The sequence below is a fragment of the Epinephelus moara genome, chromosome 8 (genome assembly GCF_006386435.1).
Source record: "Epinephelus moara isolate mb chromosome 8, YSFRI_EMoa_1.0, whole genome shotgun sequence".
NCBI lineage: Eukaryota > Metazoa > Chordata > Actinopteri > Perciformes > Serranidae > Epinephelus > Epinephelus moara.
This window is the reverse complement of record NC_065513.1, coordinates 2,544,508-2,560,364: the sequence shown is the minus strand read 5'-3', so window position 1 is coordinate 2,560,364 and position 15,857 is coordinate 2,544,508. Positions and strand designations below refer to the sequence as shown.

General features: G+C 41.2%; 2 protein-coding genes across 3 annotated transcripts; one reads left to right on the top strand and one right to left on the bottom strand.

The window, feature by feature from the left end:
- The first annotated feature begins 3,206 nt into the window (after window positions 1–3,206).
- On the top strand, window positions 3,207–5,999 carry tubb2b (tubulin, beta 2b). The gene is made up of 4 exons (XM_050050361.1): window positions 3,207–3,340; window positions 4,396–4,504; window positions 4,597–4,707; window positions 4,831–5,999. The coding sequence occupies exons 1-4, from the start codon at window positions 3,284–3,286 to the stop codon at window positions 5,889–5,891; spliced, it is 1,338 nt and encodes a 445-aa protein (XP_049906318.1). The 5' UTR covers window positions 3,207–3,283; the 3' UTR covers window positions 5,892–5,999.
- Window positions 6,000–6,547: 548 nt separating this feature from the next.
- bcl2l16 (BCL2 like 16) lies at window positions 6,548–12,978 on the bottom strand. 2 transcript variants are annotated; one of them, XM_050050396.1, is made up of 4 exons: window positions 12,773–12,978; window positions 10,863–11,083; window positions 10,159–10,761; window positions 6,548–6,805 (listed from the first exon to the last, which is right to left on the bottom strand). In XM_050050396.1, the coding sequence occupies exons 3-4, from the start codon at window positions 10,639–10,641 to the stop codon at window positions 6,677–6,679; spliced, it is 612 nt and encodes a 203-aa protein (XP_049906353.1). In that variant the 5' UTR covers window positions 10,642–10,761; window positions 10,863–11,083; window positions 12,773–12,978; the 3' UTR covers window positions 6,548–6,676. The 2 variants fall into 2 exon arrangements, with proteins under 2 accessions (XP_049906353.1, XP_049906354.1); XM_050050397.1 differs by lacking the exon at window positions 12,773–12,978 and adding an exon at window positions 12,406–12,426.
- Window positions 12,979–15,857: the final 2,879 nt, after the last annotated feature.

Below are 15,857 nucleotides of genomic sequence, written 5' to 3'. Positions count from 1 at the left end.
CAAACTCCACGGTAGGCCTACACACTCAATGAATTACTATTCATACCACCCCAGAAAGCCTTTACTATTCAGCACAAGCACAAATCTACATAAAAATGTATGGTATGTATAGATACTGTTCTTTAGCCTGGGAATAGGCTCTTGAAAAGCTTATCTAAAGCCCTGTGCTAAGGCACAGATGTCCACAACCCCCAGTTGGAGAACCTAATCATCACAGCGACAGCCACCTGGGAGAGATATTTTTCCTCCTTCAGTCATTGGAGACATGGCCATGGCAACTATACCATCCAGGAGCTCTGGCATCACTGCCACATTCACGCCTAATATTCAGATGAATTATTAATAAGCCCCTCTGCCCTTACTCCACAACTCTGCTTTACAGCAGACAAGACAATACAAACACACACAGACTTTTCTTTTTTCCAGGCATTCTGTGTGTGAGCCAGCTTCTTTACATTGTTTTAACACTTACACTGAATCTGAATTGTAATATTTTTAGTCATAAGTTATCTTACAGGGAGGCTTCTGATTTTTTTTAAGTGGGGTTGTATGTGGTACTCATCCATAATCAATATATTACCTATAGTAGATGTTGGTTGGCACGCCCCCAATTAAGAAAATCAGGCTGGAGTCTGACACGGAAGCAAAGGGATGTACTGCTGCAGATAGGGTCGGCAACAAAACCTATTTTAGCCTCCTAAAATAAGTCCCACCTAAAACAATCAATATCACTTCCTGTCAGCCTGTTCCAGGGGAGGCCTCTAGCTCAGTAAGTAGAGTGTCCACCCCATGTAGACTGAATCCTTTGCAGCAGCCTGGGTTCAATTCCAACCTGCAGCTCAGGTCATCCCCATTCTCTCTCCCCCTTTTCTGTCACTCTTCAGCTGTTCTATAAAGAATGTGATAAAAGCCCCCAAAATAATCTAAAAAATAAAAGATTGCCTGTTCCAACAGGAAGGCAGTCTGCAGCTTCAGCTCTGCATCTATGCTCTCTTCAAAACCATGAAACCCCACATACAGAAAAAGTAATTTTAGCTCACTGAACACAGGAGCTGCTAGTATACCGCTGCTTCAATCAATTAGTTAGTTTGTGTTTTTGTGTCACTTTGGTGAATCTAAACTAACCACTTTAAGACACACACTAACAACAAAAACATAACAAGTCAATGGAATTCGGCTTTGAATTAAGCAAAAGCTTGCTCCCTGTTGGTAATCGTTGTCGGACAGAAAGGGAAAGTAGTGAAATTACTCTTAATACAGCATACACTTAAAGCGATATTGATTGTTTTAGGTGGGACTTTTTTTAGGTGGCTAAAATGGGGTTGCCACCTTGGATTTGTGAAAAAAAGGGACACTCGACCAAATGCTTTAGGGCAGAGGGCTCGGCCATTATTAACAGTTCAGACTGACCAATGAACATGAAGTTTGGACATAGGAGACCAGATTTGCCATCATTCCATGTCCTTCTATGTGCCTGTATTTTATATTAATTTTTATATCAATGAAAAAAACAAATCTGTGTTACTAAATTCTTACATTTTTACATGTATCTCAGCATAGCAAGTTGGAAGTTGACATATTATTGGGTGCGCAAAGGTAAGTGCACTGGTCTTGTCATACAAAGTTTAATGGAGTGTCAACTGGACAATATGGAGATAGGCTATTTGCATCTTGAAAGCTGGACTAACGTTACAAATGTGGATAGACAGGGAGAAACACACGCAAGCCTAAGATGTGGTAAGATACGATATTCCTCACTATATGAAGTGACTGATAACAAGATCTGTATAATGGATTGTAAAGAAATTCGTCAGGATTTTATTTGGTAGACACTTGATCTGGATTTATAGCATGATGGGATGACAGCACAATGATGTGTGTGGTATCATTGGAAAGCTCTGCTCCTGCGCTTTCATGTGATATGCGTGGCATTTCTGTGCAAGCCAGCATTCGCGAGTAATCCATCCAAGAGTAATGTGTGTGCAAAGCTGTATGAAAGCTTTGTTATACATAATTTTAGTGTGACAAATTGTGTCCCGGGAGAGATTTTTTTTTTTTCCCGGGACAGCTGATGAAAAAAGAGAACAATTCTGGGAAAAACGGGACAGGTGGCAACTCTAGGCTAAAATACATTTTGTTGCTGCTTGACAACAGTAGATTGCTTAGCTTCTGTGTCAGCCTGATTCTCCAAAATGGGGGGTTGCTGACTGACATACTGTAGGTAATATAGGCTATTGACTATGGATAAGTATCTCCCACTAATCCAGACTATCCCTTTAAGAATTCACCATGCCTCTGAAAGATGTTTTGAGGTGTATAAAGCTGACTCTGACAGGTTTAAAACCTACATTAAGATGGAAGAAAACACTTTACACCACAGACAATTTTACATCTGCCAGGGAACGGCAGGGCTGTTTTTGGTTGCCTGCCTTGTTGATAGTGTAGTAGGCCTAAGCCTAATGTTCAGTGTTTACCTAAAATATAACCATTCCTGTAATATAACTATTATTTTCTTTACTTTGAAATATTTTCACACGTTTCCATTTAACACTCTGTAATATGATGCTATTACCTAATGGTTGAAATGATCAAGCATCACCAACCTTTTTGTTCCAATCTGTTCATCAGCTAATTACTAAAGTGAGCTACTAAAAGGGGAGCTAAGCTGGCAAACTAGCTGCTGGAATGGGAATCTGTAGACTCCTGGGCCTCTGAGGCACATGACTGAAAATTATGATTGAAACCACGCCAGTCATGTCCAGCTCTGTTGCGACAGTTTCCGCTAGTGAAACTTCTGCTAAACTGAACCATTGTATTCTGTTTGTCAGCCACGTGGACTGTGGCTTACCAGCAACCAACTGTGATTGCTGTCTTATAACCGGACAAATCAAAATATTTCACTGTAATCGAGGAAGTAAAAGGTTTCAGTGCCTGTTACAGACGCCAACGTGCGGCTGTGGAAAGCAGAATATTATCAGTGTCGTATTTCTGCTCCGCCATCATGAGTGAAGTAGGCCAACGTCCACAGACGACGTTAGTCACACGTTTGACATGAATATGATTGGCAAGAGCAGTAGACCAATAGCGGACAGGCATTTGAACATTTGATTGGTTTAAAATTGTGTCTGTCAAACATGCTTGGGCAAATCAGCCAATCCAAATTCGACATGAGGCGTAAAGGGCGGGTCTGGGTGTAGTATAAAAACAAGGGTTCAAGCACTGCGTGCGCACATACAAGAAAGGCGAAGTCATTCAGAAGTCGACTCTACCTCCACAAATAAAAATGAGGGAAATTGTTCATCTTCAAGCCGGCCAGTGCGGAAACCAGATTGGTGCCAAGGTTAGTAAAACCTAAACTTTTGTTTTTTTTAATTATAAATTGAGTTATTTTGTTGGGAAACACCGTGTACTCTGCTGTAGAAGCCGATGCTTTGTGCCTGGACGCGTCGCAGAAACCACACCCTCGAAATATGAACGTGTCCTACTTACGAAAACTGCCGTTTAATGTTAAATTTAAACTAATGACGACTTTGGACGTCTTTAGGGCCGTAATTTGTCGAAGTGTAGACAGCTTTAAACAATTAAAACATTTTTTTTGTCGTGTCGTAAACTGTATCTGTTGAAAAATTGTAAGTTCTGACCGCCTGTTGTGTTTAACACATTAAACCTTTAGTTATCCGTTTTAACATTGTTATGCGATTTCCGTTTGCGCACTATTGGCTTAATATCACCATTGTTCGTTTGCCAACAAGTACTGCAATGCGGAAAAAAGGAAGTGGGCATTGTCTATTAAGAAAGGAAAGCAACGTGATATTTTTTTTTTATAATGTACTTTATTTTATATGAACGGTAACGTTAATCCGGTACGATTGTAAAAGTATACCCCCCCTTTTTTTTTTTTTTTTTTTTTTTTTTTTTTTTTTGGAAGGGTAACGTTACTGATTTTGTAACATTTCCCGGCTCACTGAGGCCTACTTGGCAATGCCTTTTGAATTGCGCCCGGCTTTTGCCTTAAGTAGGCGGTCTTGGCGGTTAGTGACGTAGCAGGAATTTTCAAATTCGTAACCCCTGAGTCGCAGCCAATAAGGGGGTCGGGCCGCGCGCGCGAAGGCAGCACGGCGGGAAATAAAGTTTGAACTCAACCTGAATTACAATAATAATAAATCATTCCTTTCATTAATGTTGTCTGTTCTGCATCTCTTTCTGTCTCATTGTGTCATACGGATTACTGTTAATTTATCATGTTGTTCTGTACGACATCTATTGCACGTTTGTCGTCCTGGAGGAGGGATCCCTCCTCAGTTTCTCTTGAGGTTTCTACTGTCACCCCCCCCCCAAATGTTGTCATTTGATCTTAAGAGCTAACAAAAGTTTGCATTCTTTGTCTTGATTCAGTTTTGGGAGGTGATCAGTGATGAGCATGGTATCGACCCAACTGGTACATACCATGGTGACAGTGACCTGCAGCTGGACAGGATCAATGTCTACTACAATGAAGCCTCAGGTCAGTCTTAAGCAGCCCTGATTAGTGTGTTTTTTTTTTTTGTTTTTTTTTTAAATTTGATTATCCCTAACCTCTTACCTGTTCATTTGTAGGTGGTAAATATGTGCCCCGTGCTGTGTTGGTGGATCTGGAGCCAGGCACCATGGACTCTGTGAGATCTGGACCTTTTGGCCAGGTCTTCAGACCAGACAACTTTGTGTTCGGTAATTTTAATTTTTTCTACTTTTTTTTTTTTTTTTTTTTTTTTTTTCTGTGCACTTAAGATCAGAAAACTTCTCATTGTGCACCTAAAAGTGTGATGTTTAATCTCAATTCTTGTATTGCAGGCCAGAGTGGTGCAGGCAACAACTGGGCTAAAGGCCACTACACAGAGGGTGCAGAGCTGGTAGACTCTGTCCTCGATGTGGTGAGGAAAGAAGCAGAGAGCTGTGACTGCCTTCAAGGCTTCCAGCTCACACACTCCCTGGGTGGTGGTACGGGCTCTGGTATGGGCACCCTGCTCATCAGCAAGATCCGCGAAGAGTACCCCGACCGCATCATGAACACCTTCAGCGTGGTGCCTTCCCCAAAAGTGTCAGACACAGTTGTTGAGCCCTACAATGCCACTCTGTCAGTCCACCAGCTTGTAGAAAACACAGACGAGACCTACTGCATCGACAATGAAGCTCTGTACGATATCTGTTTCCGCACCCTCAAACTCACAACCCCCTCATATGGTGACCTCAACCACTTGGTCTCTGCCACCATGAGCGGCGTCACCACCTGCCTCAGGTTCCCTGGACAGCTCAATGCTGACCTGCGTAAGCTTGCTGTAAACATGGTGCCATTCCCCCGTCTGCACTTTTTCATGCCAGGCTTTGCACCCCTCACAAGCCGAGGCAGCCAGCAGTACAGATCCCTCACTGTGCCAGAGCTCACCCAGCAGATGTTTGATGCCAAGAACATGATGGCTGCCTGCGACCCACGTCACGGCCGCTACCTGACGGTGGCTGCCATCTTCCGTGGCCGCATGTCAATGAAAGAGGTAGATGAGCAGATGCTGAACGTGCAGAACAAGAACAGCAGCTACTTCGTTGAATGGATCCCCAACAACGTGAAGACCGCCGTCTGTGACATTCCTCCCCGTGGCCTCAAGATGGCTGCCACTTTCATCGGCAACAGCACAGCCATCCAGGAGCTGTTCAAGCGCATCTCTGAGCAGTTCACAGCTATGTTCAGGCGCAAAGCTTTCCTCCACTGGTACACCGGTGAGGGTATGGATGAGATGGAGTTCACCGAGGCAGAGAGCAACATGAACGACCTGGTGTCTGAATACCAGCAGTACCAGGATGCCACTGCTGAGGAGGAGGGAGAGTTTGAGGAGGAGGGTGAGGAGGAGCTTCCCTAAATGTTAACACTTTTCCAAAGCTCTGCTGTCAAATTGTTGCAGTGAAATGTTCTAAGTCCTTTCCAGTTTTCAGTGTTCTGTCCATGTTAATAAAAGTTCTTCTGCATATTTGAAGTCTGGCTTAGTGGTTTTTAATGACTTGGTATATTTTGATACTGGGATCATAGCTGAGGTGTTTTTAATTTGGCACAAACAACACTAATCAAAGTGTAACTGTAGAACTACTGTTTAAGAAATGATGCTAGCTGTGAAATACAGTATCAAATTCAGCAGTGATACATAAGCTTGTCTTGTGCAGTGTATCTGAAATAAGTTTTAAAATAACTGGTTTCAAATGTTAATACTGTGGTCTGAAAACAACTGGCAGATCACAATATGGTTTATCACAAAATGTCTTTTAATAAACATTAATAAAGCAGAAGTAGAGTACATGCCAGTCCACTCTGTAATCCTGCCTGCATATAAAGTTGGTATACAACAGACATGGAGGTCAATGCAGAGTGATTTATACCAGAAGTTCATGTATTTCTGCACAAACATTGTAAGCTCAGTTTTCACCCACGTGACTATAGGAATGGCTGAAATGCTGCTTACATCACAGGCTGCCATAAGGTTGTACATCGGCTATCACCAGAACATTAAGTTTGCAGTCAGTGATGTGATTTGTTCAAATCCTTTATGAAGTATTTGAGAATTACAGACTGTGAAGTACATCTGCCAACATTTTCATGTAGTAGCTCAGCTTTGGACAGTTTGTGGTTGCGGTCACTAGGTGGTAGTGTTGGCTAAGTCATTCTTTTCCACAAGCAGTAGGCGAGGATGCTGATGGCCAATGCCAGCAGTGTCCAACAACACACTTTCTTCACCTGGCTCTCCAAGCCCTGCTTCTCTCCAAAGCGTGACACAAAACCAGTCTGTCAGAAACAAATGATTAGATGAAAGTTTAAAATTAAGTTAAACACTTCAGTACAATACACTGCGATAATATATCCCAGTCAAAGGATACAACATAAAGACCCCAAGCAAATAGTATTTTGAGAGCATCTTTCTTCTTTAGTGCACTAAGACAGTGGTCATATATCACTAAGGGTAGTGATTGCTAACCTTGGGTCCCAACTCCCACTATGGGTCACCAAAGCTTCACAGGGGGTTGCAAGGCCTTGTTGATTAAGAGGTATAAGAAAACTTTTTAAATATACAGAAGGCCTGTACCTCAGCATTTCAGTATTTTCTGTTGAATTTATTTGATTTTTTTTTAAGAAATTAGATTATTCATCAAGATATGTAAAAAATACATGAACAGACCAAGGCCGTACGTTTTATTTCAACATTGAGAGGGAGACATGAAATGGGTTTGGGGGTCCTCCAACAGAACATTTTGAGCATCACACTTAATTTTGTGCATTCTGGTGACATGGTTTGGGAACATTATGAGTTTTTTTGCACCAATTTATGGTATTAATGTCTTTAACTCTGTCAAGATAAAAGCCCCCTGCAACTTTTATGTTTTACTGGGGGTGAGCACGAATGCACGTTGTAAATATTGAAGGGGACATGTCCCCTGTGTCACTTAGTCAGTTAACTCAGTCATAGAGAAGGTTCCCTGGAGTTGTTGTTGGGAACTACTAATTTAGGAGAGAAAAGCAGTATTTAAAAGAGAGGGCTGTCTACAAATGAGGGTTCATTAGTGAACTCTCACTGAATTAAGTTCTATTTCAGTGGGAGGGTCATGCATTTTCTGCCAGTCACTCAGGAAGGCTCATGGAAAAATATTTGTAGCTTTGGGTAGGGTCAAAATTAAAAAACAAACAAAAAACAGCCAAACCCTCCCCTGATAAGTACAAAACAGTCCCTAAAGCCCCATTTCCACTGAGCAGTATGGTACAGTTCTGTTCAGTTCAGTATGCTTTTTGTCTCTTTTCACTGTGAAAAGTTGTGGATGGTACCAATGGAACCATTCCATACCGTCCACATATTTGGTCACCTCTCTGTTGGGGTACCTAGAACACAGATCCAGTACTAAAAGGTGGAGCTGTGAACACTGCAGTCTGTAGATTGATCAATAGAGAATGGTCAGTCTTGCTCAGAGCAGAGTTGTGGCTGGTTTTGTAACCACTGTTCATAACTTGGCAAGTTTTATGAGTAAACTATGGCTATAAAAATAAAGGAAGTTTTGCTGCCTCTTGCAGCAGCTGTAAACTGAGCAAAATGACTGAGTTGAATGAGTTGACTGCCGGCAACTTTTAAGGTGTAATGTTTACTTGCAATGTTACTCAATGCATGAGTTGATGACGTAAATCCATCAACACACCTTAAACTTTAATATGACAACTCTGACCATTTCTTTAATTTAATGTTGGGTTTTTTTGTCTCAGACTTTAGTAATGAGTTGATCTTTACACTTTTAAAAGTATATAAATAAATATTCCATTGAGAGAGACACTCACTCCTGCCTGTTTATTTTGTTCTGAAAATGTTCACGTGCAACTGAGTTCTGTGGACGACAAATGAGGTTCAGACTGATAAAGGAGGAAACACAGTGGGTGCTGCATGGAGCAGTGAGTAAAAACAACCCCACCTAAATTTAAGAGCACTGTCTGCGGTGGAAATGCTAAACATACCTAGGCTCTAGGTACCATGTCTGAAGGGTTACTTTTGGTACAACGGTACTCTACCAAAAGTGTTTGGTGGAAATGGGACTTCAGGCAACTTTATATGGGAAATACCAGTGTCCAGATATAAAGGGATCTGACCAAAACAAACCTGCTATACCCTCTTGTCCTTCAGAGGGCCGAGGGGACAACAAACATGAAAAATCTTTGTGTGCAACCCTGAGTTTCTTCACAAATTCTGGATTTGTCAAAATTAATAGATTCTTGTAAGCAGAACTGGTGTCCACTGATTTTACATGCTAAAATGAATGTATTATTCACATGAAGTACTTCACAGCCTGTACACACAGCTGCATCATGTCCTCTGAGACACCTGTGGATTGACATTACTTGAGTGTTCTCTGCTTGGGTGTACAGACAATAAATAACAGATAACAGATGTTAAAACTAGAGCCACGGAATTTACAGATATGGGCTTTTACCAGGCTCTGATGAAAGACGCTACCAAGATGCACCACAGGAAGTGTAGGATCCAGCATTTTTGGAGCGTGGCCCTTACAAGGGACTTAAAGGGTATCTGCTGCTTCAGTTTAAACCATTCTTTATAAAATCTGCCTCTCACATGACTCTGATGTGCAATACTAAATCACTGCAGTGCCCGTTAAAGGGAACAGGGGTTTTCCTGTTGTTTGACATGACGAAATGGCTGCAGGGCTTTGAGTTAGTTATGTAACAGTGTATGGTATGTATGATGATGATGATGATGTATGGTGTATGTACGGTACTATGGCTACATATGTTTAAAGTAGGTGGATGCTACATAAAGAAGAGGTGGGATCAAGTCATTGTTTTGAAAGTCACTAGTAAGTCTCACACCTTTGCACTCAAGTCCCAAGTTGAGACTAACAAGTCCCAATATTAAGATAGTTTTGAGTCCTAAACAAGTCCTAATGCACTCCTCAGCATATCTAATGCCACTTTAACAATAGAGTAATCATATATTAAATTCATAAAAATCATGATTAGTTTATTACTTTTTAAAAAGTTACTTAGCTGTTAAGCTAACATTAGCTAAACATTAGCTAAACATTAGCTTGCTAATTATGTTAATATGAGCCTCAGTTTACTACTCTTTGTGCAATTTCAAATTTCGAATGACGGACTTTATTGCATCTCTGTGGGGTTTTTTTTTTTTTGGACCCACATGTTTTGTATACTGCCATCTGGTTTTTTTATTGAACACCGCATAGTTTCTGTACGCAATGATTTTATCTTTGGTGGCATTTTGTCCAACTGATGCTCAGTAATATAATGTTAGTTCTTTGTGGTTCTCTCCTACAACTTGATTCAATGCTGTCAGACTGGTTCAAACAAAATGGATCTGGGAAATTAAGTGTTGACTTGCTGGGAATGAATAGAGTTAATGTTAGTTGATTTAGGAAATGAAGAGAAATTAATTGATTCATGGCACACTTTTTTAATAGCTTGAGGGAGGGTATCAAGTCATGAGTCATTGGTGTTAAAGTTGAGTCTTTTTGATTTTGGTAAGTCAATTCTAAAGTCATTGAATTTGTGACTCAAGTTTAGCTGAAGTCATGTGACTCGAGTCCACACTTCTGACATAAGGTTAAGAGCATCCACTTGTGTTATCTTACCCATCCTCCCTTGTCTCGTATCTCAGGGCAGATTACCCTCTCTACATAGGCCCCCACACACTCCTTCAGCTGAGGCAGGACCACCACCATGCCTCTCTCATGGCAATGCAGAGCCATCTGGCCAGCCAGCACATATACTGAAAGCACTGCACTCCAGGACAGCTCTCTGCGCCGCCCCCCAGTGACGGGGGGAAAGAAGTGCTCATCCAGGATGCTCATGAGCATGGGGCAGGCTGTATTCTCTGTCACATCCTGGAAGACACGAGGCCAGCGCCTGAAGAAGATGGGAAAGCGGTTGAAGAGCTCATCTCCGGCGTGGCGCAGGGCTGTGGTGCAGACTGTAGGAGCAGGACCCATGGTGCTGTCTGCCCCTCCTGTGGTTACATAGTCTATGTAGTCATGGGCCATCAGAAAAGCCTCTCTCACCAGCAGGTCAGGACTGTTCAGGCCCAGTCTGGCCCCTGGCACCTCTGACTGACACATGGTCACTTCTAATTGCCTCTTCACTGATTACCAAGATGGATTGTCAGTAGGACACAAATAACAGCTCAACTGCCAAGCAATCTCTACGGCACATCAGTCTGTCATTGTGGTGTGGGGATGCTGTAGATGTAAATTCATAAAAATCAAAGTACAGAAAAGAGGGATGTAAACATGCATACTGCAGTCATTTTTAGTGAGGAAATAAAATATTCATAACTCACCTCATCTTCGCCTTCACCACACACCAATTATAAAGAAACAGCAAGCAGGTGAAAGATTGTTGGGGTCCAGAGAAGTGTTTCTGTACGTGTTGCACTCAGACTGGGTCACCCACTCCCCCTACCAGCTAAATATAGAGCCCGTGTTGGAAACTGACACTGATCTCCAACCTCGTATGCACAGACGTGGCCATCCTGACACACAGCCCATTCCAACACAAGAGCTAGAGCCGGATAAATAGCACACAGGAGAAACATGTTAGCTTACAAAGAGCAAACAACCAAAGGCAATAAATGATGTTGATCGGTTACAGCTTTCAGTGAGCTGTTAACATCATGCACATGATGAATGCAAAGAGTTATGACTTTGTGACTTTTCCCACACTAAAACTTAATTTCTGTTCCACTTAATTCATTGTGTCTGTATTCTGAGCGTTTAGCTGGTATCATCTTTCTGATCAAATCTTGCAGTTGTGAGCCCTAAACAAAATGATGATTTAGCTGTCATAACCTGATGAGCTTATTCTCTTAGCATTGAGTCTTTCAAACTATTTAGAATACAAATTTGGTTTTAAATTATCATATATATTAAAAAACACTTTCTCACATAGCTCTAGCCATGCAGGTAGTTTTGATTTTAGTTGTCCAGCTTTTGAGAATTTTTTTAATGTATGTTGTATGTATGTTTTTAATGTAATGTTTTTTTTGTTTGTTTTTTTAATTAAAGGGCTGTAGTCACTGTGAACATGATGTGCAACTCACTTCTGAACCACAACTATCATCTCTTTTTTTCTAAGTGCAAAATATCAGACATCATACAACAACCTGACATATTGTGATTCATTATGGTCACTCTGTTGTCAAGCAGAGAATTGCTGAAACCAGAAATAGGAAGTATGAAAATAATGAGTATGTAAAAACATAAAAGTAAAATTATGTGCATTATGCTTCAATTTTCGTACCAGTATGTAAAATATTTAAAAAATACAAAATATGTGCTATATGCTGAGTGTGTAAAAAATAAAAAAAAAGTGCTATGCTACATTACAATGTCTAAAACTAGAATGTAAAGTTTAGAAATCGAAAAAAAGGCATTATGCTACAATGTACAACACAATGTCTACATGAATATAAATAAGAATAAGAAATATTAACAATATATGCATCGGAATAGGAGTATATATTATTGTGCATGCTGGCTCACTGTCACAACGCCATCATGGCTAAGGCAGCTTGGCAGCTGTATTTGTATAGCACATTTCATACACAAGGGCAATTCAAAGTGCTTTACAGAACAATAAAATATAAAACATAATAAATGATACAGAAAAGAGCAAAGAGAAAAAACAAAGATATAAAAGGTAAAATTAATTACTAAATGATTTACATTTTTTTTTAAATCACCATTAAAAATAAGGTTGCAGTCATGGAGTAAGCAAAAGAAGGAATGTTTTTAGCTTTGACTTAAAAGTAGTCAGGGCTTGTCTAACATCATCTGGGAGGTTATTCCAGGTTTGTGGTGCATGATAACATAATGCTGCTTCACCCTGTTTTGTTCTGACTCTTGGGGCTGTCAGTAGGCTGGCCCCAGATGTCTTCAGGGTCCTGGAAGGTTCATATGTCACAAGCATGTCAGAGATATATTCCGGCGCTGAACCACAGAGTGATTTAAACACAAGCAGCAATATTTTGAAATCGCTTCAAAACAGTACTATCGGTGATCAAACAACACTCAGCCAGCTCCAAACATCGTACCTTATTGAAATCAGGCGTGATTATGATAGCTGATGTTGTTTATGACAGAAACACCATAAAACATCACCAAATAAAGCCATATGAAACGTGAAAGTTGTGATCCCACTTTCTAGGCGGTATATCTCAGCCAAAAATAGTGGTAGGAGTGAGACTCTTACCTTTTATAAACCAGCTACGTGCAGGCGAACAGATCCGCATGAGATCGCGAGTAATCCTTTAACTTTTCCCCTCGAAAAACGGCATGACATGACTTATCACCACTCATCGCGATTTTGGACTTGGTGTGTTTAGGCTGCTCTGGTGCGAAATCCATAAGGAATAAAAGAAAAACGATGCCAGATTCAGCCAAGAGTTTCCTGAATCCGGTCAAGGCTATTCAAGAGAAGGCTGAGACACGGGGTCAAACATGGGGGAATTGCACATGCGCAGTAACATCTGGTCTGCACTTGCTCACTGTCACCCTCCAGAATCGCAGCTCAAGTTACACTGCGCATGTGCAATCCCCCCATGTTTGACCCCGTGTCTCAGCCTTCTCTTGAATAGCCTTGAATCCGGTGACGCCAAACATCACATGGTTTGATGACGTAGTACGCCTGCGAGATTTGTGAGATTCGCCTGTGAGCCCATATAACAGAGGAGGGAGGGACTGCGGACGCCGGCGTCCGAGGGGAGAAGAGGCTAATATGGGTAGGCTCTCTCACATGTTGGGAAAGATCAGATCAGATCATCAGGTGGAAGAAGTATGGTAGAAATTTCTGAGGCATTTTTCCCATTATCCGTGTGTACGTTAAAATCACCCATTATGTCACAGTCAAATTCAGTGCAAATAATTGAAGTAGATTTAACATTTGGAGAGTATTTAGGAGGCCTGTATATCACATTATACATGGAGAGAACTTAATTTCTATTTTAAGTTACACATATTCAAAAGATGAAAACTATCAAATGATAGCTTCTTACAAACAAATCTCTGAAAAAGGCACAGACGCCACCCTTTTTTTTGTTCTGTCATACTTCAAACTCAAATCTAAAATTTGGTGGAGTGGATTCAATAAGAGCAGCATTTTCATTCTTGTTGTCCAACCAAACCTCAGTTAAAGGAGCAATAAGCGAAATTCATCATTTCTAGATTGAAGGAATTAAAAAATTGCTATGTGAAGAACTAGAGGTGTAATTTCATCTGGAGTATAGCATGACCTCACACACCCTCTCTGTGTTGATCTCCAGCCTCCAACCCCTCGGTCCGGCTCTGTCCCAGCAATGGGTCAGGTGTTACGGTTGTGTTAGGTGAGTAGCCCAGCAGCCCAGCTAACATTTGCAATTAGCATTGTAAAATGTAGCCCGGCAGGCAGCCTGGCGGCTGTGTTTAGCTATTCTCCTGCCTACTTCAATGATGATGGTACCTGTAATAAATGTAATATATTTGCTGAGATGGAGGCGAGGCTCAGTGACTAGAAGAGCTGGTAGAAGCGCTCAAATAGCTGTAAGTTACTCCAGTAGCCATAGTAGCTCTAGTGCTAACTCTGGGAGCTAACGCTAACGTATAATCTGCGTGAGCTGGAGCCATGAGCCACGGGCTCACGGAGAAGAGTAGGAACGTTAGCGTGGCAGCCAACTAGTGCTAACGCTAACGTCCCTACTCTTCTCATACATGCTCCCTCTCAGAGATGTCATCAGCAATTTTGAAGGTATCTCATACCATATGTATGCAGATGACCTCCAGTTGTATTTTTCTTTTAACCCTGATAGGACCGATGGAATCGACTCACTGTACGATTGTATGAATGTAATTAAGGACTGGATGGCTACTAACTCCCTTCAGTTGAATGCAGCTAAAACTGAGATTTTAATTATTGCACCTGACGCCTCAGCATCTAAAGTGGCCAGCTGCTTAGGGTCCCTTAGTGCAAACGTGCGCCCCAAGTTGAGAAACCTTGGGGTCACATTTGATCAGGCCATGCTCTTCAATGACCACATCAAAACTGTCACTCGCTCCTGCTTTTTCTACCTCAAAAACATTTCCAAACTCAGATCCATGTTAACTTATTCCGAGCTAGAAATGATCATCCATGCTTTTATTTCCTCACGTCTAGATTACTGTAATTCTCTTTTCACCTGTCTCAATAAAACTTCATTAGACCGGCTGTTACACCCGCAAACATAATAACAGCCCACAAACGTAATAAACCACAAACGTAATACAAATCTGCAGCTTTGAATGTAATAATCCCGCAAATGTAATAAATTTCCCACAAACGTAATAACAGCTGCCTACTACAAACGTAACACAATTTTCCGCAAATGTAATAACTATTACATTTGCAGGAAATTATTACATATGTGGGAAGGTGAAAATCTTAACTGTAATAACTTCCCACAAATGTAATATGAGACTGAATAATGATCTTTGTGGTTGTTGTTGTTTGTTTGTTTACTTATACACCCGCCAATAGTGATGCATGTGTCGACAAGCAACCCGCATGTCGGGTGGGGCGGGTCAGAAAGTGACAGAGCAGCGTTCTGAGTAAGTTAGAAATAACTTACAGAAACACACACATACACACACAGACATACACACTGGTCATTCCTTGTCAGTTCACAGAATTACTCTGTGGCAGCAAATATGTCGTTTAATTGGATTTATTTTCTTTTCTTCTGCCTCTTGTTAATACGGATTTCTCTGCAGCATCTGGCCTACAGTACCTGTTCCGGATTTCTCTGCAGCATCTGGCCTACAGTACCTGTTCAGCACCTCGGACAAACAAACAACAACAACCACAAAGATCATTATTCAGTCTCATATTACATTTGTGGGAAGTTATTACAGTTTAGATTTTCACCTTCCCACATATGTAATAATTTCCTGCAAATGTAATAGTTACTACATTTGCGGAAAATTGTGTGTTACGTTTGTAGTAGGCGGCTGTTATTACGTTTGTGGGAAATTTATTACATTTGCGGGATTATTACATTCAAAGCTGCAGATTTGTATTACGTTTGTGGTTTATTACGTTTGTGGGCTGTTATTACATTTGCGGGTGTAACAGACCGCCTCCAACTAGTCCAGAACGCTGCCGCCAGGCTTCTGTCCAGATCTCATAAGTTCACTCACATCACTCCAGTCCTGGCATCCTTACACTGGCTCCCTGTTAATTTCAGGATCCAGCACAAGATTTTAACCATCACTTACAGAGCCCTCCACGGTCAAGCACCTGCATACTTGACGGATCTGGTGTCCTTTCA